This window comes from Felis catus, chromosome B2, assembly GCF_018350175.1.
Source record: "Felis catus isolate Fca126 chromosome B2, F.catus_Fca126_mat1.0, whole genome shotgun sequence".
NCBI lineage: Eukaryota > Metazoa > Chordata > Mammalia > Carnivora > Felidae > Felis > Felis catus.
In genome coordinates this window covers 129,375,088-129,402,177 of record NC_058372.1, presented here as the reverse complement: position 1 = coordinate 129,402,177, position 27,090 = coordinate 129,375,088, and the positions used below count along the sequence as shown (strand labels likewise).

The window sequence follows — 27,090 nt, the reverse complement described above, 5'->3', positions numbered from 1 at the left end:
GGTTCTTGGCACCTTATGCAGGCACCCCGCGAGTCTGAATCTCCCTGCACAACTTCAAGTATGCAGGAAATCTTCCTTTTTTTTTTTTTTTATTCCCTGTAACTAATTCAGACTCCAGCCCCCAATCTGCTAACCTACAGGGAAATTTCATCTCAGTCATTTTTAGGTGTCTCTCCTTCCCCCATGGGGTGTGTTCTAGAACCCAGAGATTACCATGGCACCTGGTAGGTAAGGGACTGGCCTCTGACCTTTTGTGTATCTGCGTCAGGACTGAGTAGAGGCTGGAAACCGTGCCATGGGTCTGGTCTCCCAGAGCACATCCCACACTCTTGAGGGCTCTGCTCACCGCCCTGGGGAACAGAGCTGTGCAAGGGACACCTGGCTGGTGCTGACAGATCTCCTTCTCTTTTACAGGCCCCGGGGTGGGGGGTGGAGGGAGAGAGAGGGTCTTTTTCTCACCCTTGTATGTGCCCTCTGCTTCTCCAGTCTCAGGAGTCAGGCAGAATCTCCTCATTGGGTTTAGAGGTTAACAAAGACAAACTGCCTGTGCCGTCATCTGAGCTAAAATACAAGGAATTACAGAGCCTGCCACCTGTTTTAAATGAGCTAGAAAGAAAAGCTGTTGGGAGGACAAACAAAGCGAAATTCCAGAGTTGTCCTGCCGTGCTGATTTGGAGGCTGTAATGAAGGCAAAACATCGCCCAAACAGTGGTAACTATGGAAATTAAGAGAAGGAAACAGATTTGAGAGACAGTAAGCTTGCAGAATCTGTATAGCTTAGTCAGTGAGAAAAATCTAGTATGACTCCAGAGTTTCTGACTTCAGAGAGACCGGGAAGTAACACAGTAAAGAGACTGACCTGTTGATAATGTGGACTCACACCACACACTCTGGATGCAGGTCTCAGCTCCACTGCCTGCTGGTCATGTGAGCATGAGCAAATTAGTGCAACTTTTAAGCCTCAGTTTCCCCATAAGTAAAATGGGGCTAATACTGCATACTCATATGGTTGTGAGCATGACTAAAATGGTCATGACCTTCTGAGCATCCAGTAAATGTTAGCTATTATTATGTGGTGGTGCCAGTAGCTAAAATCTGTAATACTAGAGGAGGAGCCCCTGCTTTAGGGCAGGTGACCCTCAGGGCTGTGAGATAGCCAGGCTGAGAGGTGGTAGATGGATTCATCTGGACTTGGAAAGAAAGCTCGGGATTGCAGACAGATTTGGGAGACCTTTGCCTCCAAGGAGTAGTTGACACCTTGGGGTATGAATGTGGTCCCCCAGAAATGGTGCAAGAAGGTAGAGGGGCAGGTGTCAGGCCCACGAATGTATTCAGACATCGCCCCCCTATGTCATCTTTAAACTGACTTCATTGTTTTGAGATGAACATGAATATCCCATTTAGGGTCTTTGCTTCAGAGGTATAATCTCATTGTTTGCTCGGTAAAATACAAGTTAGTTGTCTGTAATCTCCCATGTTGGGTGGGCTCCTTTCTATCTGGAATTACAGTGTTTAGAAAAACACACGGACACACCTTTTTTGAAAAGCTTTTCAAAAACAAACCTTGCAATCTTCAATCGAGAGGAGGCTTTCACTGAAAACTAAGACAATTCCCAGTGTTTGGGGCTTTCCCAATTCTTTCCCCCTCAAATCATTAGAAATAAAAGAGTCAGTTTGAAGAATTGACTTATGAAAAATCAGGAGTAGCCGGAAGTGAATGAGCTGAAAGTGGAGGAGAATCCCTTTGTTTCATGGGGGTTTCAGTGCAGGCTCAGCAGGCAGCTAAACCAGGACATTCATAGAGAAAAGGGCATGTTCTTAAATGCTCCCAGAGGCAAACGCCTAGAAAGACCTACCGTGCCAGCAAAAAGTTATTCTACAAATCATATGTTCTGTATTCAGGAAATTTTACTTTTTGTCATCGAAACATCTGAGTAAGCAGATGTAAACAGATCATTTTCCAAAAAAAACATTTTCCCTTTTATTTAAAACAATGATCTGTTTACTGTGCGCCGATTTCATTCCTAGAAAACTGTGACTTTCCTTGTTACTTTGGAGCCCAGAAACATGTATATTTAGGAGTGTTTTCACCATATACTTTAAATATATATTTACATATTAAATATTAAAAGATTCTATATACATGTGTATATATACGTATATACATATATATATACATACATATATATATGTATATATATATATATATATGAATGATTAAAGCCCTTTTGTCAGATTTGAAATCTAAGTTCTGACCTGAAAAGCAGTCTGCAAGGAGCATCCTGTCAAACTTAGATGTGTTATTTTTCCTGTCTCTTCTCTGCTTTATTAAACTGTCACACACCGCGCACGATTTTTCCCCAGGGCCACGCATGCTTTCGGGTTCTCTGTTGCATTGTTAACTATTTAAGCGTTTGGCTGGTGCCGAGATGGCAGGTGGGAGAGGCAGAGGAACTTGGCCTCCTCCCCGCCAGAGTTCTCCTCTTTCACTAGTGCTGCTTACATTGAACAGCTTAAGAATAAGCTCCTGTGTGAGCCCTCGGAGGCCAAGGAGTATTGTTGGATTCAGAAAGGAATCGCTTTCTTTTAGTGATCATTTGAATATTTCGACAATGAAGCTAAGCCACTCCACTGCCTGGTTTGCGTACCTCGTGTCATGTGTGCCCTTCCTTGGGAAGAAGAGAGCCCTCGCCTCTCTGAATTTGTAAATTGGTATTGTCCGTTGGTGAGATGAGTAGAAGCAAAGGAAGAATCCTCCAGAAGAATTTTACTCTCTTGCTCAGTGTTTTTTTAAAGCTCTTTAAAAAAAAAAAAAAAATTAATACAGGCCTTTGTAGACCACCCAATTAAATCACCATGATAAATGGTGGGTATTTTGAGAAGAGAGATGGGCCATGAGATGATGTGTTGAAGTGTTTATACATGCAAAGTGAGGAATACATTTAAAACAAATTCTCTGGATAATTCAGAGGTCCTACTCACCTCTGGTTTTTTCCTGAATTGTGATGGGTTATTTTTCAAATTTGGTTGTCTAAAAATGATCTTCATTTTTCCATTTTTAACTTAAAAGGAATGCTCTCCTACAAAATAAACAGACCTAGCTTTTTTTTTTTTAATCAAACTAAGAGAACAGGCGACCAAGTGAATAAACCACATAGGTAGGATATAATTGGCTTTGTTTCATAGTAAGCTTACCTTTGTGCTGGTTAAGAAAATCCTAACAAGCTTTCCCCCTATGAGAATTGACTGGTTGGAATAGTCCTAAATTGGAAGAAGCCAAGTTTTGTAATTAATTGGTGAATAGAGATACTGGTTTCCGAATGCTCACCAGAGATCAGTGGTACAAAGCTGGCCATGGACTTGGCTCTGGAGAACTTGGTGAAAATGTGAACGCCCAGTGCCAAAGTGATGTTACGGCATTCTGTGCTGCTTTGTGCTGTGGCCTCGGAATCTGTATTTTTAAAAGATGTCTCTGGCAATTCTAATGCATAGCCAGGTTTGGTAACCACTGAATTGTGTATTCAATTTGGAGACCTCAGCCTTTTCACCATCTGATGAATCTGTATGTTTATTTGAAGCTTTTGTTGAAAATGAATGCCTGCTGGTTATTGCTTTTTTCAGTTCACAATTTGTTTCCGGTTCTGTTATTGCATAGATTTGCATACCTGTTTTATAGTATTCTAATACCGTTGCTTTAAAAAAAATACCATTTCCTCTCTGTGCTCTTTTGAATATTTGATGTAAACAATTTCATGTTTTGTTTTGTTATTTTCCCTACTTGCAGAAAGTAGGGGAAAACTCCAGGGTTTTTCTAACCCAATTGTAATATAAATACTTAAAGATCTTGGTCAAGGTAATATAAGGTTGAAAATCCTTTAAGTTACAGCATTATGAACTTCATCATACCTTTAAAATATGTCAGATGAGCTAAATGTTTAAGACTTTGGCCAGATGGTCGATCTGAGACATTTAAAAATTAATGGTTGTGTGTCTGTTGAGGTATCCTACTACAGGATTTTAACACTTAAAATTGATCTGTGAATGAAAATGCGTGAAAGGGCAGTCAGAAATCTCTGTCAGTCATCAATTGTGTGTAGTGCTCTTGAAGTCAGGCTCAAGCTGCAACATGATGGGGGGAAATGTTTTCCTAGCTTCATTCACTGAAGGTGTGCAAGATCTCTTCTTACAGGTTTGAGTCGTCAGACAAACTTCCGAGGGGACTCCATGACCACCTGGAAGCTGTTGTTTCCTGTCACCGAGTAGGTATGCAAACAATGAAAGCTTCTTCAAATTATTTCTGCCTGGGCATGTTTATTAACAATTACTTGGAAACACATAGTAAAATCAGTCAAGGAGATTCAAGGTACTTCAAAAAGCTTCTAGTATAAAGGTGCCTGGGTTGGTTAAGCATTTGTTTCTTGATTTCGACTCAGGTCATGATCTCACGGTTCGTGGGATTGAGCACAACGTGAGGCTCTGTGCTGACAGCGCGGAGCCTGCTTGGGATTCATTCTCTCTCTCTCTCTCTCTCTCTCTCTCTCTCTCTCTCTCTCTCTCTTTCTTTCTTTCTTTCAAAAACAAAGAAACATTTTTTGTTTTTAAACTTTCTGGTAGGGAATAAATACATTTCTGCCTCAAACTGCCAAATACCTTAGAACAGAATTCTAACCTTTTGTTTTTTGAGGAGCATTAGTATGCTGTACAATTCAGGGAATCAGATGATGCAGTCAGCAACTTTTCATATCCTCTACTGTCCCCCATCCATGGACTGTGGTAATACATACAAATCTGTGGAGTTTTCTGCGGGGCGCCTTGTCAGCTCAAAAGTTTTAAAGGTACCTTGCCCTAACTTGTGTACCTAAGAAAAGTCCTCTTTGTGGAACATGTTAACTGATTAGCTTGAGGACGATGCTGGTCACATACCAGTGGCACCAGGGGATCCAGTCACAGATTCCAAGGCTTTACTTGGAAACGCTGTAGTAAAATGCTGAAGTCCGCTGCTCATGCAGACAGTGTCACTAGGAAGGATGGCGAGGTATGAGTAGGAAGAACACTCAGCTCAGACCATCTGGGTTTGGCCTCTGGTCATCCTCGTCATTATTGTCAATAATGGTATTGAGGGAAGCTAACACTTCTGGGACACTCACTCTGTGCTAGGCACTCTGCTTAGTACAGAACATTACTTGCAGTATCTTGTCAGGGCCTATGGACAAACAGTGCAAGTCTCTAAACCTCAGTTTCTTCATCTATTGGATGGGTATAAAGGTGCCCTTCTATCTAGCAGGGCTGACAGAGGGCTTTAGGAGTTTGACCTAGAATATCGTTCTGCTAGGTAGTATTTTGGTTCCCTTTGAAATATAATCTGACTGAATGCTATTTTGACTTATTGGCCAAGACATTGAAATTCATCCCAACGTGGCCAATGTATCTACTAGGAACTGAGCAAGGCACTAACAGTTCCAGCAAGGGCGGGGAGGGGGACTCTTGCCATTGTGTCTTCTGTATACCGTGTGATTGACGTCGGAGGGCTGGGTTGGAAGTTGGGCGTGATGACCAGGAAGACCCTGGAATGTGTGGGCTCTGTGTCGGTGGTGAGTCTGTGGGCTGAAGAAGGTAGGGGGTGGCTGCCACACCAGGCAGTGCCTGTCTCAGGCTGAACTGGACAAGCCCGGACAGGACGGCCAGTACAGTCGCTAGGCAAGGGGGAAAGGAGGAACAACTTGGGACATCGCTACAGGCTACTGGGAAGGAGCAGCAAGCATGCGGCCGGGGAAATTGGGCTCATTGTGAGCAAGGTGCCTGGCCTCCAGGGGCCGGGAGCACAGAACCGCACACTGAAGCCCCTGGGATGGGCTGTGGGCTGGACCACACATGTGGATTACGAGGACAGCTACTTAGAGAGTTCACATTCCTCCCCATTGAACTGGGTATGATTGTAATGGTTTGTTAAACAAACAAAGGACCTAAAGCTGTGAATGGGGGGAGAGAAAAGACTTAAGGTGAAAAGGAGAGGCGGCCCTGCTTGCCAGTGTTCCTCTCTTCTGAAGCTTTCGCCCCCATTTCCCCCGACATTCCTTTCTCCCTTTCAGAGAGGCCAGTGCAAGAACTGGGACAAGTTGCCTTGTCTGTCCAGAGCCCGCGCCTTTTAAAATGGAAACCCGATGAAATGTGTATCATCTTAAAAAGAAAAAAGTCAACAACTGGAATCATTTTAAAGGGCCAGTGATACATTTTTTTACATTTCAAATTAAGTATTTCTGGATGAACAGTTTGCTCTGCATTGTTTGGATCTTTTGGATGTGATATGGAAAGGCAAAGAGAAAATTCTCACTCTGGCATTGTGGGGTCATTCTGTCTGATAAATATAGGGCATGTGTCCTCACAGGTGGGCAGACACCCTTCTAGAAGAAGGAGGAGTGAGCTCCGGAGGAGGTGTGTCGATTTTACCTTTTTCCCTGAAGTATGAAGACAGGTCATAGTAAAGTGAGTTCTGGATGCTCATTTGTTGAAAAAGCTTAGGGGGAAAAAGACTGTATGCTATCATTTGTCAACTGCGTTGTAAGCAGGGTGCCTTACGTTCGTGTCCATTTGGGTAATCACATTTGGTCCCAGGCTCATTGTGTGTAAAAAGAGCCAGGTAGAGTTTCCGAATAGTACTTTTAACTCTGCCGTTCCCCCAGGGTAAGGGAGTTGCCCCTGGTGGAGAGGAATAAGTGAGTACTTGTGAGGCTTTTCCTGTGTGAAGGAATCGCTGATGGAAACATCCTCACTTTCACCAGCCCCCAGCTCCCTCTAGGACAGCCCCTGTTGTTCTTCGGCCTGCTGCTCAGGGCACTGCCTCCTCCCTTTATCCTCATACCTGCCTTCCTGCCGAACTTCGAGCCAGGCTGCCCCTGTGCTGCTGCAGGCCTCTGCTTAGTGTTCTTCCCTCTGTCTAAAGGCCACCTCGCCCTCCTCATGTGCTCCTAGGTTCGCCTGACTGGCCAGTATCAAAATTTAGCAAGTACAGACTTTCAGAAAGAATGAACTGAAGCCATGTCTAAGTCTTCCACCCAGAGATACTTTGCTGACACGTAGGTACCTGTTTGCAGGCCTTTTTCTGTTTATTTAGAGATAGTGCTGTTTCAGGATCAAATAGTCCACCTAAGTCATGAGCATCTTTTCCAGACCTCCTGTAGCTTTTATGTTGCCCTCAAGAGATTTTTAACTCATGGATCTGGCTTCCCGTCATCAGTGTAACTAGTATGCTTTTCTTCTTTCTTTTCTCAGTGTAAGCCTTTACCCTCACACACTTCCTGGGAAGGGACCAGGCTTTTCTTTTCCCTAGAATGGTAACCGTATTAGGACAATAGGCCCTGCTGCTAATTAGGTAAGTTTTGGTTCCTCTGCGCCCTCCTCTTAGAGATCCAGGAAAAGAGATCACTGGCTGTCAGCTGTAGAAGCATACCCTAAAAAGGCCTAGCGGCCTGGCGCAAAGGGTGTGTTGGGAGGGAGGAGGGGGATCTATTTTCAGCTGTCAAAAAAGAATAGTCCCCACCGCTGACTTTAATGACTAGAAAATCTTCTCCTAATCCCAGAAGCTCTCGTCTGGATTTCAGGACTGCTGTCCGCTTCTCATCCCTACCATGCTACCTGGAGTTCGTTAGTAGTCTTTGTGAAATCAGGTCTGTTCCGTCTATGCTTGAGAACCATCCCTGGACCTCACACTGTCTCTCTGTATACACATGCCTGTTCTGCTTGTTTGTGGACATTTGATGTTTCTTCCTAAATGTTTGAATTTAAAAATACCATGTATGTGGTGGGGAGAGGAAGGGAGTGGAAGATTTAAGTACCATGCACAGTGACCCATTCTGGGGAAGTGCTTTGGCCCTGTCTGGGGAATCCCGAGCTGTGCAAGCCCCCTTTCCCCCCGCCCTTCCCCCCCCCCCCCACCCCTTTACTTGCCCTGCCCCAGCTTCAGAGAGGGGCCTCTGCAGTGATGGATCCTGGCTCCCTGGTCATCGGTCCTTTTCCCCATGGTAGTGTGGCTTCTCTTCATCTTCTGTGGCTCTTTGAGGCTCATGTTCCTAGGCTTCTGCCTTTTCCATTGCTGCTTGGGGCTTCCTCCTAGTCCAGCTGAGACAGAGTTCGAGTGGCATTTTCTACTTACTTCTACACCTTCTCTTCCCACCTTCTTCACCCCATTCCATGTAGACTCAGAAGGGTTAGCCTTGACTGTTAAATAGGTTAGATAGATTTTTAATCTGCCAAACACAATATAACAAGGAAAGGTTCCCACCTCTAAAGAACCTACTTTCTTTTAATACACTGGGCAACCAAAGACTTGAGCTATTGGGGTCCTTACAGAAGCCAGTAGCCAAAGGGTGTCATTTGCTGTTAATTTGGTCTAGAAAAGTGCCTCAGCTCCTCCTTCATGTCCTAGGTCTCCTCACGAGCCTGAATGCCCATTAGGCACCAGGAGATTCAAGATGTTTGAAACCAGTGCTCACTTCGGCAGCACATATACTAAAATTGGAGTGATACAGAGAAGATTAGCATGTCTAATACTAAGGATAACATGTCCAAAACTAAATTCCTGACGCATATGTTTTGCTGGGCTTTTCTTCTGGGACTCCTCCTTCCTTTCCTTCACCACCGCCACAGTCACCTCTTTCCTCTGATGACCTCACCTAAATCCTAATCTAACCAGTCTGTTTACTGTCATTTCAACCTACCTTCTCTTCTTTCCAGGTGACTGTTATCTCTTCTGAGATGCGGCAGAAGCTAAAATGGCCTCACTACTCCTGGTCTCACCACTCTCCAATAGATCTTCCATATCTCTGCCATTATTATTGTCACAAAGTATGATCTGATGACAAGTCCACTGCTTATAATGGGTTCCTGTTGCTCAGCCCCCTGGTATCAGCCCTGGGTTGTCCTTACTTCTTGTGGTTTGGCTCCTCTTGGTCTTCTTGAAACTTAGATTCCTATACTTATGCCCTTCCCGGTGTGAGTGGGGGAGGGGCAGAGAGAGAGGGAGAGAGACCTAGAATCTTAAGCAGCTTTAGGCTCTGAGCTGTTTTTTTAGCACAGAGCCCTATGGGGGGCTCAAACTAAGGAACTCCGAGATCATGACCTGAGCCAAAGTTGGATGCTTAACTGACTGAGACACCTAGGCGCCTCTTATTTTTCATTCCTGATTGCAGTTTTAAAGTTTTGTTTAAACATTAAGCTTATAACCTGTCAAGACTTTTTATATATGATGTATGATAGGAATCCAATTTCCTTATTTTTCCTATGGATAACCAATTATTAAGTAGTCTATTCTCTCCCCAGTGATTGCAGTCCCAGCCCTGTAATATACTGTTTCCATACAAGGGTGGGTCTGTTTCTTGGCTATTCATTCTACTCTATTGGTCCACTTGTCTAATTCTGTGCCTTAGTAGGTCATCCTGCCTTAATTATGGTAGCTTTAAAAAAAAAAAAAAAACAACTTCCATTTGTTGTATTTGTTATCTCCTACCTTTTTCTTCTTTGGGAGATACCGTGGTCTGTTTATATGTTGATGAGTATGATCCAGTAGGACTGGGAAGTTCTTGGCTGTTCTTGGACTTTTCTTTTTCCATATAAAATTTAAAATGGTAAGAGTTCTAACAAAGAATCCTGTTGAATTTTTATTAGCACTTCTTCGAATTAATAATATGGAAAGAACTGATGTTACAATAATTCTATCTATATTTCCCTATTCATGAACATGGTATATTTCTCCATTTATTTAGCTCTTCTGTAATGTCTTTCAGTATAGCTTTATAATTGCTCCATAAATATATGGTACATTTGTGATTAGACTTATCCCTAGATCTTTGTTTTGTGGCAGATGTATATGGTATTTTTAATTTTATTTTTGTTTGCTGGCATTTAGAAATAGTTCCTTTTGTATTTTGATTTTTTATAACTGAGTATCTTGCCAAGCTTTCTAATTCTATTCTGTGTATGGATTCTTTGGAATCTATGTAGACAGTCATCTATAAATAATGAAGGATTTTACTCCATTCCAATTTTACACCTGTCATCTCTTTTTATAGCTTTATTATAGGTCCACTTCTAGTACAAATGTTTAACAAGGTGCAGTGTTTAATAGGTATTTATCATATAATGAAGATAATCAGCTGTTTCATTAACTTAAAAATTACCTCCTCTTTACTGTTTCTAAGTTTAACAGTGCATATTTCAACTATTTAGCCTATGAATGGTTTTACTGTTAATTAGTCTCTGGGTTATATTAGCTGGCTTATAAAAGGTTGCTTCATGGTGTTAATCACTAGTGAGCATTAGGAGGAGCAAACATGTAAAAATAGCAGGTACCCTCAAGATAAGCCACACTGGCAAACATAAAGATATCAGAGGAGTTTCTGCAGATTCTCAGATGCTCCCCTAGCAAGTTTGACTCAAATCCCTGCCCCTGTCTGGCTCTTGCTACTGCCTTTTCTTTTGTTTTCTTAAAAAAATGTGTTTGTATCTGTGTATGTGTATTTCTTCTTTTAGGGATCTCTCTCCCTCTCTCAGGTATTTATAGTTGTTTTTTAAGTTTTCTTTTCCCCGTAGAGTCATCGTCTTCATCCCAGCTGCTTTTTTCTATTTATTCTGTCAGTTTTTCTTATTAGATGTTTTCTTCTGGTTTCTGGTGATCCTCAGCTGCCTGCTGATTTATGAGTGGAGCCATTAAAAAGCTGATGGAAGCTTTGTGTACTTCACTAGGGCTTGTTGTAGGTTAATGCAGGTAAACCTGGGGCCTGCCATTTGTCCTTGTAATTAGCTCTTTTCTCTTGGGCCGGTCAGCTTTCCCAGAGAAGACTCCTTCAGTCTCCTACCCTGGAGGGGATGGGCCTGGTTGCCAAATAGGGCAAATATACAAACTTCCCTTCATTCCCTCTTTCCGCAGAGTGCCCCGCCCCCATGCCCTCTACCGGGAGGGGGTCAGAGTGCTGCATGCTTCCCCACAGACGTTCCCACTCTTTGTGTTTGTACACCCACTCTCATCCCCACCTCCAGAGTTCCCTAGTGCCCACATTTCTGAGACTCTTAATGGGTTCTGCAGGGTCAATCAAGTTGCTTCACAGCTTTTCATGACTGGCTTAGCACTGAGCTTTCTTAGGACTGTAAAGCCAGTTACTGCTGGTTTACCTGCTTTCCAGCTTCCCATATTTTGTGGTAGTTTTCTCCTTTCCTGTTATCTTAGGCTGTATTTGAAAAACTCTCACTAATACTGTTTTAGTAGCGTTTCAGGAGAGACTAGAACTACATACTTTTATTCAGTTTGCCATCTTCCACTGGATTTTTCCCAGCTATCTGTAAATAGAAAGTTAGCACCCTGTCCTTATTGACATTTTCTTCTTCTTTTTTTGTTAATGTTTATTATTTTTGAGAGAGAGACAGAGAGCGAGCAGGGGAGGGGCAGAGAGACACACACACACACACACAGAATCTGAAGCAGGCTCTGGGCTCTGAGCTGTCAGCACAGAACCCTAACGGGGGCTCGAACCCACGAACTGTGAGATCATGACCTGAGCCGAAGTCTGACACTTAACCCACTGAGCCACCCAGGAGCCTCTTATTGACATTTTCTAAGTCTAGTGCATAGATTTGATGTTCTAAAGCTGTGGTATAGTCGACCAGAGAGCTTTCTCGTTTTTTTTTCTCTCTGAATATTAAATAAGTCACTTTGGCTTTCTTGTTTATTTTAGGCCTTGTTTCTAAGAAAATAAGAGCTGAGTCATTGAGTTAACAAAGCTAAGTCTCTCAAGATAGCAGTTTAAAAGTCAGTAGGCAGCAAACTTGATTGTTCAGCAGGTGGCCGGTGGTGCTCCCAGAACAGAACAGAGGGGCAAGGTCAGTCAGTGGGTGCTTCCCACCAGATGAGAACAAATGGTTTCCAATGTGTTAAGGTGGAGATGTCTAATATCTAATAGGCTGTTGAATATGTAATTCTGGAAGTACACAGAAGAACTTTTTGTGGAGGTAGGTTCTCACCAAACAGATTTTGCTCTCAGCCATGGTTTTCAGTGATCTGCTTTTCTCTCCACCGCAACCTCCTGAGCCCAAGTCTGTAGGGTTTCAGCTGGACTTTCAAATCCGTTCCTCTCAGGTCCACCATCTCCCTATGCAGGAAAGGAGCTCATTCCTCTGCCTGGGAGTGACAGGGAGAAGGAAGAGTTTGCCAGGTGCCAGGTGGGCAGGGGGTGGGAGGACCATTCTAGGAAGGGGCATCGTGTGGAAAACACAGAAGCGTGACAGAACGGGGCACGCTAATGAAATAGCATGTGAATCGACCTGCAGTCCTGGTAGCCATTGGGCCACTGTGGGAGAGAGGTGCACACACAAGGGGGTGACAAGCCTGTGGATCCTCCTTATGAGTTCATTCCATGTACTGGCAGCTCAGGTGTTAGTGGATTTTAGTGATAATATATTACAACATTAATGAAGATAAATACACATATTTTTTATATGAAAGATTTTTAGAGATGCTGACAAATGAACCCCTATAATTTTGAGGGTAGTCTGCCCTGTATTCAAAATGTAGCCCTGTCTTACGTGATAGTTGAATTTATCATCTGTAGCCATATTTGTTTTTTTTCACCTATTTGTTTTTTAATTTTTTTATTTCTTGAGTAATCTCTTTGCCCAACATGGGGCTCAAACTCACAGCCCCAAGATCCAGAGTCACGTGCTTTACTGAGCCAGCCAGGTGCCCCTGAGGCCATATTTGAAATGAAATTTATACAAGTTGTTTACTGCTTGAATTTTAGAAGAACATTATTATAGGACCTTTTTGGGTTTGTTTTGTTTTTGTTTTTTTTTTTTTACATTAACCTGATAACATGCAGTGATTGAGGCACAAAATATATGGCCCACGGATTAGGAAATATCAATGACTTTATGAATAAACTGAATTGATAGCACCAAGAGGGATTTCCTCTGTTTTCATCTAAGTCAGTGACCTTTAACCTGTTTGAATCTAGGACCCCTTAGAATATCTGAAGAAAGCCATGGCCCCTCCCCCCATAAGAACTCCAGCATACATGCCTCCTAATTTTATACAGAATTTCAGAGAATTCAGAGCCACTTATAACCCCCTGCTGTAGGTTAAGAGTGGAAACCCAGCCACAGCCATGTGGTGAGGTACTTATCAAGGCCTCACATCTGTCATCCTCAACCAAGTTAGTCCTGCCCCATGAGCACCTGTTTTGCTGATCAGACATATACTGAGCCCCAACTCTTCTGTCGTGCTTGCTCAGATACAGTACCTAACAAATTCTACAGTGCATGTGCGTAATAAGCAATTAACGACTACCCAGAGGTTCTGAGAATCTTCTTTATCTTGTTGATGTTTATGGATAGTTTTGTTCATTGAGGTTAGAAACTCACTACCAAAGTCCTTCAAAGAACTGATACTAAGAGAAGCGCACTCTCTACAGAGGGCTCTTAGAGCTCAAACAAGCAATGAAGTTCCACTTACCCTGCTCCATGATGGGCTGTTTTCATGTTTTGCGTGTATAAAAAGAAAAGAGAACGTTTATAGAAGCCCTTCTAAAACTGGTTTTAACTCATTTGTATAAAAACAATCCCAAGTTAGGGGTGTATGAGACACAGGGAAATGTTTGGAGCAGAACCTTCTTATCCACAAGGAGTGATGATGAATGGAGTCAAAAAAAGAGCTTGGAGTACCCATGTTAGAAGATTAAAAATGGAAATTCAGTTTCCTCTCAGAAATGGGTCTTGCATTGTGTCACTGGGGACAATGGAAATAGAAGCCAGAAGTCATAGTTTATTTTGAGAATGTTGTAGAACATTTGTCGTCCCCTATTAGATGCTTGTGTTACGCAGCACTGGGGACATCCTAGAACTACACTTGTGCTCTGACCTCTACTGTAGTATACCACTCGCTCTCAGGGAACACAGTCTTTCCTAGCTGTTGCCATATATATATGTTCTTATTCCAATCTGATCCTCACTCCTCCCCAAAATAATCAGCATGAACAGAATGAAGCAGATGGCACAAGCCTTCTTTGGCATAGTGGCAGATCTGTATCACTCACGCAGTATTTTTAGAATCAAGGGGATTGAAAATTATGTCCTGAGATGTTTTGGGGGAAGACTTACTATCTTTCCAGGGTGACAGGTGTTGAAATATTACCGTATTTAAGACTCAAATGCCATCTGTATTTCAGGTCACAGAATATAGACTGATTATCATCAGGACCATCCCTTTGTCAGTTCTGTTAGGATTGTTGGTGGTTTGCCAGATAATAGAAAGTTAATCACGAGTCTGTTTCAAGGATGTGGCCAGAAAGCGCATCAGGTTTCAACCAAAGATTGGAATCAGCGGCAGCCAGCCCGTACTGGTCAAGTACATGGTGATGGGGGACGCTGTATTATCCACACGGTTTATTTTTTTAAAAATAGCTAGGCTTTGATCCTCGGCCACAATGAATTTATAGTCTGTTGAGAAAGACTATTTTTATAGGAGTTTGTGATAGTATCATGAACACAGTGTAAATATTTATATTTGAAGGTCCACATTAATGAAATACACAGTTATGGTGAAAGAAACGTTAAAACCATTTGTGAATTTGAATTCATCGTTCAAAAAGACTTAAAGAATGTTAATTATAGTATAATTAATTCAGTTCGACATTTGAAGGCCAGTTAGTGTTGGGCTAGGCGTATTTAACACATGGACCTAAAAACACATCAGGGATTGTGAAGAGACAGTCATGAAATGAGTTAAATGTGTATAAAAATGTTTAAGTGATGTTTGTTATTGTTTGAAAGTTCCACGTGGAACAAAGTGAGGAAATGTGTGTCACATTTAAATAAAATCTGCTGTGTCTGTAAATCCCTGATTATATACCCACTGTCTTCAAAGGCCCAAGGGAAATGTAGGTAATGATGTCCATGACTGTTGGACTTTGGAATCTAGGGAAGTGGCTGGAAAGTTGATCTGGGAAAATTTTATTTAGTGCTAAAGGGCAGTCACTTTTTGTTAAGTCTAAATGGAATAAATACTACTTTTCCTTCATATTCTTGGTCTGTTGGTAAGCCATCAGTCAAAGTTGGTATCTGTTGAGGAACAAAGAATGCCGATTTTGACTTGCCAAGGTCATAGGTCTTTCTGCGTGTGTGAGCATGTTGTGTTATCCAGACTACTGGTTCCTCCCACTGTGAATAGCGGATGGTGGCTCACACAGAGGGAGAGAACGTGAGTTTTTCTATCATGGCCGTAGCTGAGTGGCTAGAACCCTGTGCCACTTGTGCAGCTGATGGCTTCTGCTCTTAATCCCAGTGTTTCATAAACAACTTATACTTGTGTGGTATGTTTTTAGATTACTGCATATTTCAGATCCCTGTTGTTCCAGTTGGTTGTTCCCAGCAGCCCATTATATGCATCAGGTGGTATCACAAATAAGGAAACAGATTCAAGATGTAGCTGACAAGTGGACAAGCTAGAATTTGAACTGGGGAATCTTTCCACTGTATTCATAGAACAAGTGGCTGGATCTACACGAATCGCTCCCACACTTCAGGGAAACACCTGAGGGTGAATCAGCACAGTTGTGTCTGAAGGAAAGCAGAACCTTGCCTTTCTTGCTCTCAAGTGTGGAACTGAGTTGTGCCGTCTCATACAGCAGCCACTAGCCACACGGGGCTATTTACATTTCAACAAAAATTTCAGTTTCTCAGAGTCACGTTTTGAGTGTTCAGTAGCCGACATATATGAGACACTTCCGTCATCACAGAAAGTTCTCTTGGACGTACTGGTCACCTCTCAGCAAGAATGTGAAGAATGAATTTAGTGTACATGCAGGGGATTGGCGGGGGAGAGAGAGAGAGCAAATCCCTCCACCACACCGGCTCTCCTCCTGAGGGACTGGTGCTATTTTGAGTTCAGCCGTCATGAGAACAGGGAAAAGATGAATTTCAAACTTCATATTATGTTTACATTTTAATCTTTTTTGATAGCCTTGGAACACAGAAATTTCAAATGAATGAGGACATTTAATGGTGTTGATAAATTCTATGCCTCTTATAGCTGGGCCAGTATTGCAGCCAGACTTTGGCTGGATGAGAAGTGGGACACGTCATGAGACCTGGCAGCAAAAACTCGGCCACGCAGGATGGCATTCCTGGAAGGAATCATTTTGTCTGTGGCCACGCTCGTTGGGGATGCCTCAGAGTAGGGCCTCAGGCATGAGCTGCAGTACTGCGCGGGAACAAGGAGTTGGGGAAGACGGGCTCAGTTCAAGTCACACTTGGTGACAGAGGAACGAGGCGTGTGCGTGCTGCCATCAGAAGGAAGTTTTGGTGCCAAGATGCTGGCTGAGAGCGCCCGCGTCCCCAGTTTTGGATCAGCGCTGAAGCTTCGGCTCAAAGCCTGCGTGTCAGCTCTGAGGGTTCCGAGCAGGCGGGGCACAGGGGGAGGGCTCTCTGCCTGGTGCTGGCTCCTGCCGAGCTCTGAGCAGTGTCTGCAAACGTCCGAGCTAGCTGATGAGGGACACAAGAAGTCTGCTCTAGGTTTTGTCCGCTGGAAAAGGGGTATCTCTCTTTCTGTGTATGTGTGCTGTGAGCTGGTAGGTTTAAAGATGGTTAGACTGTTGTTGTAATAAATTTGACCTAGCTAGACTCCAGCCTTCTTACCTGAAAGTAACTGTGAAAAGGTAAGTAAAAACTTTTAACAACAAGGAGCATCTCCAAAGACTGGGAAGTAAATGAATGCATGCAGGAAACGGGCCCTTGAGGACCTGCTGTGATTGGTCACTTTGCTGCGGGTGCCCTGCTTACTTGGCAAAGCTCAGAAAAGACTGGCCTGCATACAAGCTACTCCAGTGTGTTTAATGTAAACATATAGTACCTTTTTTTTTTTTTAAAGTATGGCAACTGAAAGGTTAGCATCCACTTGCCTGAGAATTACTCTCTCTAGAAAAGCACAGGATTCTAGGTAGCCAGGCTTTTTTTCTGCATTGTTCATGACTGCCGGAGACTCTTAAGGCTCCTCAAATGGTGGCGCATTGGTGGAAGAAGAAGAGCATGGATTTGGGTGACTTTGCCTGGGTTGGAAGGTTGGTTTGAGACAGGTTGAGGCAGCAGGCCCACCTTCTAGAAGTGGCCTTACTAACGAGTAGTTGGCCCTCCAGAGTGGGGCTGGGGAATGAGGAAAGGTCCCCAGAAACAAAAGGGGAAGAGATCAGTAGAACAGTTTACAAGAGGATGCTACCTACACCTCTGACTGCAGCCTGAGCCATCATTTTTGTTTCCGTGGGAATATTCTGTCTCCCCTCAAAGGCACATGAGTGAACTAAACTGGTTTTATTCACATTTTGTTTACATCATGCTGTTGAGATCTTCAGCATGGTAACCTTATAAACAAATTAACTTGGATGTATACAAATTATTTCATCTCCTCCCCTGGAAGTTTAAACAGGTGTGATAAACAACGTATGTTATGCTAACCATGGGTGAAGACAGCCCAAGGTTTGAATAAGCAGAGATGACTTTTATATTCTGTACCGATAAAACACTCTAACACATGGGGGAGATTTTTGGTTTTTTTTTCCTTTGAATTGGTTGGCTGAGCCTCACACTGACCTGAAGTCATGATCTGAAGTAGGTAACGCACACCTTAGTCAATGGAAAGAGCTGTCTCTGTCAAAAGGAAAGTGTGCTTCACTTACCATCAGAACACTGTGTGCTTGCCTCCTCGCCACTTGGGAGGATTTATGTGCAGAAGGACCTCCCGAAGCACATGAGGGAGGACAGAGACTCGGGTGCTGCATTGGAGCCATTGAAAGTAATATGTGGATTCTGGGTACTCGATGCTGAGCTGGGAGGAGAGGAAGAGCACTCTTGTCCAATACAAGCTAATACAAGAACACTGTTGTTCTCTCTGCAGCCAGTCTGGCGATCCAGAAGATGCCCCAGCTCTGGTGATGCTCCTGGAACCTCATCTGTGCCTCCGACATTCTCCCAGCCTGAGACTGCATCTATAAATTGGGATGTGGGAAAGCAGGAAGCAAAGCTCATGGTAACTGAGAGGCCCATGTCTGGGTAGAACCAGGCCCAGGACCACGACGCTGCCTCTCCCCTGGTCTGGAGTTCAGGCTGCCGTGGCTCTGCTCATGTGCTCAGCACCATCCTTCCATTTGTGCTTAAATGGCACAGCATTTGGTCAGCGCATCTGAAAAGGAAGGTGTGAGAAGTAAAGCCCATGGCCACCTATCCCTGCCAATTATGTGGCAAGACGTTCCTCACCCTGGAGAAGTTCACTATCCACAATTATTCCCACTCCAGGGAGCGACCTTACAAGTGCTTGCAGCCAGACTGTGGCAAAGCCTTCATTTCCAGATATAAATTAATGAGGTGAGAGGCTCTAGAAAAGGTATGTACTTTGACACATACCTTTAAGTGGCTTTGCTAGCCCTCTGACCAGAGACCGCAAGGGAAAATGGATGCAGAATGTGGATGCACATTAGCCTTGCACACTGCAGGGTTTAATGCGGTTTTCTGTGACAGTTTTGCATGTAGTGTCAGTTCGTTCATTCAGCGAGTATTTCCTGTGGTCCTACAATATGCCAGGCATAAAAACACAAAGATGAAAAGACCCGTGCTGGGGAGATAGTCATGCAAACACAATTAAAATGCAGTGCAGGTGCTTGGACAGAGGTGTACAGGTGGAGGAAGCTGTTCTCCGCTGCTCGATGAGGAGCGTCGGTAGGGCTTCTCAGAAAGACACAGCCATACGCTGGACCAGGAGGCGGACAGAGATGAGGTTCTGGGGAAGCCCGAAGCCTTGGCCTTAAGGCGCACAAGTCTAAAGGGTAGTAGTGGAGGAGGAACAGGTGAGGCTCAAAGTGGAGGCAAAAAAGGAAAGCAGCTCGTAACTGGCCTTAGCCTCTGTCCTGAAGGGTCTGTTTATTGTAATGAGTCTGAGCAGTGGAAAAGGTGGTTTTGATCAGGGTGTTAGAGGACTCTGGTAGTAATTCGGAGGCGAGAGAAGAGGCAAGTAGACTGAGTGGGGAGGTGTGAAGTAATAGTCCAGTATGAAATACGGAGCGTGTGTTCGCATCCTGACAGTAAGGATGGAGGGGAGGGAACATCTCCCAAGTGCCAGCTTTCGGAGCAGTTTCTCAGCTTGCGAGGAGTTTGTCCAGCCTCCCAAGTGGAATTCTGTTGGGAATACAGGTGTTGAGTATGTGCATTTAATCAGATTTTCAAAGGCATCCATGATACACCAAAGGATAAAAACCGTTATTTAAAAAAAAAAGTATATTTAGTCTGAATTATTTTTTGAATGCCTATTAGGTCCTCATTTCTGCAAGGGAAATGAATATACAAGTTGAAGCTTCTCCCTCTAAAGGATTTTCACATCCTAGAAAAGATAAAATACACACGCACACACACACACACACACACACACACAAAGTTGCTAAATTGCACAGTAGTCTTGAGAACTGTTGAGAACAAAGGCCACGTGTGCTATGGATGTGGTCCACATGCAGAATCTGTGCTGTTGTGTGCATCTTTTGACACCCGGTTAAGGGAAACTTATTTGCCTTTCATCTCCATGAAATGAACATTAGAGCTTCAACTTTCAGACTACTCACCTATAAATGCACAGGCGAGAGTCGAAATTTGGCAAGAGAGGATGTCCATATGAGTGGCATTAACATGGACCACATTATTATTACATCTTGGAGTGCCCTTGAAGAGAGGCACCTGAAAGTTTTAAAAAGATCTACATTATGCTCCTGGCCCCTCAGTATACCACTGTCATAATGTAATAGAATCGGGTTTAAAATAAGCCTATAAACGCTTAGGTATTTTAAAACTCAAATGGGTTCTGTACACAGGCCAGTCTTTAGTTGCCAGAAATATATAAGTACCGAGTGCCTATTGTGTGCATCAATTTTGTTGCAAAGCCCTCCTGTTTTGCAACAAGCTTCTTATGTGTGCACAGTGATTGTTCTTACCCAAACACTGAAAGCAGCATTTGCTGCAGTTAAAACCCACAGGGATGATATTAGGCTGTGAATAAAGATCAAAACACATACAGGAGGTAAATATTTGAAAAAGACTGGAGCTAACAGATTATTGGAATGACAGGAATTAGGTGGGATTACTGCGGTAAACCGCGCTGAGGAAGTTGCCTTAAGCAATATTTGGGAGGTGGTCGTTTCAAGCAAGGGAAACAGCTTGCTGGGCGAAGGGGGCAAAGTGCGGCCAAAATGGGAAGCAACGGGCTTTATGCAAGAACCGCTCGCCCTGCACGGCCCCCCGCACCTCACACCTCTCTGGCCTGAAGGAGAGTAAAGAGTGGCAAGGTGAGGGGACGCTTTAGGTTTTGTGGTTTTCGTTTTTACGGTGGGGGTAGCATTTCATCCCATTTCCCACAGCTTCAACATAAGCTCTGTTTTAGAAGCAGAGGTTGGAGAAAAGAACTTGCTTAAGTAGAAAAGAGAACGTGGGCCCCAGTACAGCAAACGGGGGATGCAGGTGGAAACAGCAAAAGGCAAGAAGAAAAGAGGATTCGGCAAGGCCGGTCAGAATTCCTGGTGGGAAGTCTTACTGTAAGCAGTTACACTTGGTGCTGCCTGTAGCACAGACTGAAACTGATGGTGTCGTGGACTGTGAGGCAAGGCGAGAAGTTGAGGGAAGGAAACCACTTGTTGAAGTAATTTCAGCTATAAGATGATCGTGTTCTAGATTGTGACTATTGCATGAGTGAGTAAGGGATCAATTAAAAGGGGAAGGGCTGGATACCAGGCAAAGGAAAGAGTCAAAAAATTCGGAGGAATGGCAGCTGGTAAAATGTGAAAAGTGGGATTGTTGCTCAAGTAGGGTTTTGTCAACCTGTGCCTTTCTCACAGGTAGTCAGGAGTAGGACAGTCCAGAGTCGTTAACTTGGCACTGACCTACCCATGGGTGACAAACCTAATCCGATCAAAGTCCTCCACAAAGAATAAAAGGGAGAGAGGCAAGAAAGAAGAGCCAGGGCAGAGCTCAGGGGGTCCTGTTCACTAGTACTAGACCACATTGAAAACTGTTTAAATGCCAAGTTTGCAAACAGTTCCCCCTCACATCTATTGCTGATGATGTATCTGTGGATATCTTGTGTAAGAATGGGGTATAAGCCTTGTATAACTTGGCTTGCAAAACCCTTTCTGCAGTCTGTTTCAATACATGCAGAACTTGGGGACACACTTCTGCATGTCCCAGGTGCCTGTCGCACTGGCTCCTGTCTCTCCACAACTGTGTACCATTACACGTATCCCTGTGTATGCTGAGCTCTGGTGTCCTGGAGGGAAGGGACGGAAGGAACTTCCTTTTCCTTCTATCCCCTGCACTTAGTTGGCTTTTTGTTTTTAAAGGAGAAAGGGAGGTGACCTAAGGTTTTGCTTTATTTTTAAGAAAATGACAATTAGACTCAAATCACCTTTATGTTTTTGAACTGGCTTCCCAACAGCAGCTACTATAGACCCCTTACCAATTCTAGAAAAGGATCAGGAGTGGACAATGTAGGTTAGAAGGTTGGGTGAAAGGTATGATGAGTATACTTTTGACTTCAACATATGGTCTTTAAAGAAATTCTTTTTTTACAGAATGAGTTGTTAGAAATTCTTTTGTACCCAAAGCCACAAGTTCAATTGCATCTCAGAGGCGTGCAGCCCGTCTCCAGTTCTTCAAGATCCCACTGAGACACCCTCAGCCTGCTTCGTGAAGGTCACTGGTAATTTCATTGGCAAAATTCAAAAGGGCTTTTTCTAGAAGGACTAAGCTTCTACAACAGTTCAACGTTTTCCTTTGAGGGGCGCGCCTGGGTGGCTCAGTCGGTGGAGCATCCGACTCTTGATTTCAGCTCAGCTCATGCTCTCATGGTTTGTGAGTTCAAGCCTGCGTGGAGCTTGCTTGGGATTCTCTCTCTCTGCTCACGCTCTCTCTCTCTCTGCTCACGCTCTCTCTCAAAATAAAAAAATGTTAAAAAAAAAAAAAAAAGTTTTCCTTTGAGCTTCAGGGACAAGCCATAGTCCTCTTAGTCGGTCTAAAACATCAAAATACCTGTATTATATTTGTAAAGCACAAATCCATTTTGGAAAACCATCACAATTCCATTTGTTGTAGTTCCACTGAGCTCCTAAAATCTAAACTCTGTTGGTTTTTTAATTTTTATTATTGTTTTTTAAATATAATTTATTGTCAAGTTGGCTAACATACAGTATATACATCACGAGAATCTACCCCTAAACTCTGTTGGTTTTAAAAAAACAAAACAACCTCGATGAGGAAATCCTGTTTGTCATCCTTAAAACTTTAAAAAGGTTCATTTTAATAACTGAGTGTATCCTGTGAAACGCCAGGTCCTGTATGTTACTTGTACTTCCAGAACAGCATCCTTAATTGCAGCTTGTGGCTTGAAGTACAACCTAGGCTGCTTCACAAATGTTGTCGTTCGAGCCTCTGGAGACAGGGGCTGCACACCTCTGAGATGACAGCTGATAGAAAATCTTAAACGGGGCCGAGGCTTGAGCATGAGGCTCAGGCTCACAGCACAGGTGGTGGGGTGGCATTCTGGGTTTTGGGTCCAACTGAACACTCTCTGAGGTCAAGGATAGACTTTTCGTGTTATTTCTACGGCCTGAACTTTTTGCCTCAATTAATGAAAACCAAGCAGGAATTGTACATAGGATAAAAACCTAAAATCTGGGAAGAGGGTGTGAGGGGGCGCATGGGGTTCTGTGTAGAAGGTTAATTGGGTCACTTTTGAAAATTGAGTAATTTCCGGAGAGTATAGAACATCCATTGAACCCCTTCCTGAAAATGACATATTTTTAAATATTCGTATTTGCTTAGAAATCTTTGCCTATATGAGGAAAATAGGTTCTCAAAGAGTAATTTTTTACAGGTATGAAAATTGTATGATACCTTTAGTGGTGCCTATTTTTTTTTTTATCACAGAGTTATATATTTGTAGAATCTGGAAAGTCATGGAAAAGTTTTTTTTTAACGAAAATAATTTCTTACACCTGCACCTAGAGAAAACTATTAACATTTTAATATTTTTCCTACACCTTTGTTGAAATTTCAGAATGGACTCAATTTTTTTTCCTTCTGTTCCTAGGCACATGGCTACCCATTCGCCCCAGAAATCTCACCAGTGTGCTCACTGTGAGAAGACGTTCAACCGGAAAGACCACCTAAAAAACCACCTCCAAACGCATGACCCCAACAAAATGGCCTTTGGGTGTGAGGAGTGTGGGAAGAAGTACAACACCATGCTGGGCTACAAGAGGCACCTGGCCCTCCACGCGGCCAGCAGTGGCGACCTCACCTGCGGGGTCTGCGCCCTGGAGCTAGGGAGCACCGAGGTGCTGCTGGACCACCTCAAAGCCCACGCGGAAGAAAAGCCCCCCAGCGGCACCAAGGAGAAGAAGCACCAGTGCGACCACTGTGAGAGATGCTTCTACACCCGGAAGGACGTGCGGCGCCACCTGGTGGTCCACACAGGCTGCAAGGACTTCCTGTGCCAGTTTTGTGCCCAGAGATTTGGGCGCAAAGACCACCTCACGCGACATACCAAGAAGACACACTCGCAGGAGCTGATGAAAGAGAGTCTGCAGTCTGGAGACCTTCTGAGCACCTTCCACTCCATCTCTCCCCAGTTTCAGCTGAAGGCCGCCCCGCTGTCTCCCTTCCCTCTGGGGGCTCCCGCGCACGCGCAGAACGGGCTCGCCAGCGGCCTGCCCGCTGAGGTACACGGCCACGCCCACAATCCCTCGGATCCAGCCTCCCAGCCTGTACAGGCGCTGCCGGAGCCCCTGGCCCCCCTCCACCCCGTCACCTCTCCCAGCTCCCCTCCCGCGCCCCTCCAGAATCACAAGTACAACACCAGTTCTACCTCATACTCCCCACTTGCAAGCCTGCCCCTCAAAGCAGATACTAAAGGATTTTGCAATATCAATTTGCTTGAGGACTTGCCTCTGCAAGAGCCTCAGTCACCTCACAAGCTCAACCCAGGTTTCGATCCGGCTAAGGGAAGCGCTGGTAAAGTGAGCCTGCCCAAGGAGCTACCTGCAGATGCTGTGAACCTAACGATACCTGCCTCTCTGGACATTTCCCCCCTGTTGGGCTTCTGGCAGCTGCCCCCTCCTGCTACCCAAAACGCCTTTGGGAATGGCACTCTCACCCTGGGGCCTGGGGAGTCTCTGCCCCACAGGTTAAGCTGTCTGGGGCAGCAGCAACAAGATCCCTCACTAGCCATGAGCACTATGAGCCTGGGCCAGCTGCCCCTCCCCCCCATCCCCCATGTTTTCCCAGCTGGCACCGGCTCTGCTATCCTGCCTCATTTCCATCATGCATTCAGATGACTGGTTTTTAAAGCGTCCTTTTCTTATTCTGGAAGATGTGTTTTAAGGAGCATGTAAGCATCAGTTATGCTACAAGGAGAGATTTGGAAAGCGGGACTGGAAATACGGCTAATTCAGTGATGACTGGCTTGAGATAAGAGAGTTCTCGAACTGCATGTATCGTGCCAATTGTCCTGAGTGTTCATGCTTTGTACCAAATTTGATAAGCAAGTATTCTTTAATGGAACTGCAAATATTGTCAGAACCGACATCCAAACGAGGGCTGCTATATATAGGTGTTTGTCAAATTGAATTTAATCGTAAGCCATGATCATAATAATGTTAACTAATTTTATGTGGCACTGCCTAGTAAAGGGAACTATGGGAAGGTTTGGCTTTCTCCAAAATGGGAGAATTTTTAAAATACAAAATAACCTTTATATTGCATATTATAACTAGGCTGTGTATTTCTTTTCAGGGATTTTTCTACCTTCAGGGTTGGATGTAGTTTAGTTACTATTGCCATAGCCAACCTGTAGTTTTACAGAAACAATTTCTTGTGGAATAATAGACGTCTCCATTTTAAAAAAGCATTTTAAATGTAGTTTGAATATTTTCCACAAGATGCTACAATGTGAGTTATCACTTCATGTATCTTAAAAGACTAAACTGGTTGTCAGTTACATCTGACAGAAAAAAAAAAAAAATCACTGTGTAACCAGGTTAAGTGGTAAAATAATCCAGGCGTCAGTCAAAAGAAAGCATTTTGCTGACTTTAATATTGATTATATTTTTAACAGGAATTTAAGAAAATATTACTGGAATTTTAAAATATATATATATATTAAACAAGAATTTTCTTTGCTCTGTCTGGCTTAAAATACTACTCTGCTTAAGTATTATTTTTAATCACCAATAAATGCATTTAAATTCATCATTTAAGTCAATATTAGTTTTTTTCAAAAGGATAACATTTGCAATGTAACTATAATCTATGTCTTGAATTTGGTATCTAATGAGTTTAAGAATATAAAAACCTAACCTTTTTTTTTTTTTAAAGCTCCTTTGTCTTTTGTGTTTAGAGGCTTTCTATATGAAGATATATCTTACATATAATAAACTCTACAAATCCTGCAGACTTGACTGATTTTTTTTTTTACAAACTACACTCGCGTAACCGTCCAGATTGGGATATAAAACATTTCCAGCTCCCTAGCTGGCTCCCTCATGCCCCCTCCTGGCCATTACTCCCCCCACAGAAACTACTATTGTGACTTCTATTCAGCATCTGTTAGAAACTACCTTTTTTGGAGTAAATTAGGATTTAAGGTGGAAGCTTAAATGCTTCAGTTAAGTTCCCACCACTGTGACTTTATTTCTAAAAATTACTGATAAAACATTTTGAATTCTGCCATAATATTATGTAATTTATTTCTGATGCGGATGTCAGAGTACTAGCTACTGAAGTGTAGTCTATCCTGGACGACCATGTTCCAGTTTTACAATGGTCCTTACCATTAATTTCTAGTACAGATTAGAAATTTGCCTATTCCTTGTTGGGATTTCTTCAGAAAGTATTAGGACCCCTCGAATCTGAAAAGCCTATTTCTGCTTTGTCTCTGATTAGGATGGGGTTGGGGGGTGGGCCGAGAAAAGGAAGCCGTGAGAACCTTTGTCCGTCAGAGAAGCCTGTTAGCCAATGTGAGAGGCCCTGGCCCGTAGCCCTTAATGGTGATGCTGATGAACACAGGGCACCAAGTGACCCAGGGCTTGGCTGCAGTATGGGGAACCCACATGGTGGATCCTTAGAGTTTAAGCTGTGGGTAGGAAATGAGAAAAAGGGGTAAAGTTTCTTCAGTAGGACTCCAGTGGGAGACCTAGCTCCATTCCTATATCCACTCTTACCTGAGAGAAGGCAATCTGCCAGAGCATGACGAGAGTACTGGCTCACCTTAGCAAAATCTCCCAAGATCCTCTTACGGAACCTTCCACAAATACTTTTACATGGCTTCGTAGTCTTCAGTCCAATCCAGAACACATACTTGATACACCTGAGCACAGAACATAGCGTTTGGTCCCAAAATACAGATCAAAACAGTTCAGGTGTTGTACTTGCCATACTACGAGTGGGAGTAGCTTAGGATTCTCCTATTTAAATTTAGACAGGAGGGGTGCCTGGGTGGCTCAATTAGCTAAGTGTCCGGCCTCGGCTCAGGTCATGATGTCACAGTTCGTGGTTTCAAGCCCCAAGTTGGGTTCTGTGCTGACAGCTCAGAGCCTGGTGCCTGCTTTGGATTCTGTGTCCTTCTCTCTGCCCTTCCCCTGCTCATGCTCTCTCTCAAAAATAAGCATTTAAAAAATAAAAATAAATCTAGGAAAAATGGGCTAATTCCTAATTTAAATTCCCTGAGTTCAAGAAGAAAATAGGAGTGCCTGGGTGGTTTTGTGGGTTAAGCGTCCGACTTTGGTTTTGGCTCAGGTCATGATCGCACAGTTCGTGAGTCTGAGTGCTGCACAGGGCTCCATGCTGTCAGCGAGGAACCTGCTTGGGATTCTCTCTCTCCCTTCTCTGCCCCTCCCCCACTCAAAATAAATAAAAGCTTTAATTAAAAATAATCCTTGGGGCACCTGGGTGGCTTGGTCGGTTCAGCGTCTGACTTCAGCTCAGGTCATGATCTCACGGTTCATGTCAGCTGTGCTCACAGCTCAGAGCCTG

General features: G+C 43.7%; 1 protein-coding gene, 1 long non-coding RNA gene and 1 other non-coding gene across 8 annotated transcripts; 2 read left to right on the top strand and 1 right to left on the bottom strand.

Annotated features, from left to right (window-relative positions):
• The first annotated feature begins 8,481 nt into the window (after positions 1-8,481).
• Positions 8,482-8,590, top strand: LOC111560674. Its single transcript, XR_002742669.1, has one exon. It is a non-coding gene; the product is annotated as a U6 spliceosomal RNA (small nuclear RNA).
• A 9,336-nt stretch (positions 8,591-17,926) lies between these two features.
• Positions 17,927-25,510, top strand: PLAGL1 (PLAG1 like zinc finger 1). Of its 6 annotated transcripts, none has more exons than XM_045058159.1 (3): positions 17,927-18,058; positions 21,633-21,753; positions 23,150-25,510. In XM_045058159.1, exon 3 carries the CDS (start codon positions 23,154-23,156, stop codon positions 24,393-24,395), a length of 1,242 nt encoding a protein of 413 aa, XP_044914094.1. In that variant the 5' UTR covers positions 17,927-18,058; positions 21,633-21,753; positions 23,150-23,153; the 3' UTR covers positions 24,396-25,510. The 6 variants fall into 6 exon arrangements, with proteins under 6 accessions (XP_044914094.1, XP_044914093.1, XP_044914092.1 ...); XM_045058158.1 differs by having other exon boundaries at positions 21,633-21,760; XM_045058160.1 differs by lacking the exon at positions 17,927-18,058 and adding an exon at positions 18,256-18,393.
• Positions 18,921-26,649, bottom strand: LOC123385566. The gene is made up of 2 exons (XR_006598358.1): positions 26,326-26,649; positions 18,921-19,749 (listed from the first exon to the last, which is right to left on the bottom strand). It is a non-coding gene; the product is annotated as an uncharacterized LOC123385566 (long non-coding RNA).
• Positions 26,650-27,090: the final 441 nt, after the last annotated feature.

Coding starts and splice junctions, on each gene's coding strand:
- PLAGL1 (XM_045058156.1), top strand. CDS start 18,242: ATGGCCACCTATCCCTGCCAATTATGTGGCAAGACGTTCCTCACCCTG. Junction 18,394..23,149: donor TCCAGATATAAATTAATGAG/GTGAGAGGCTCT, acceptor TTCTGTTCCTAG/GCACATGGCTACCCATTCGC.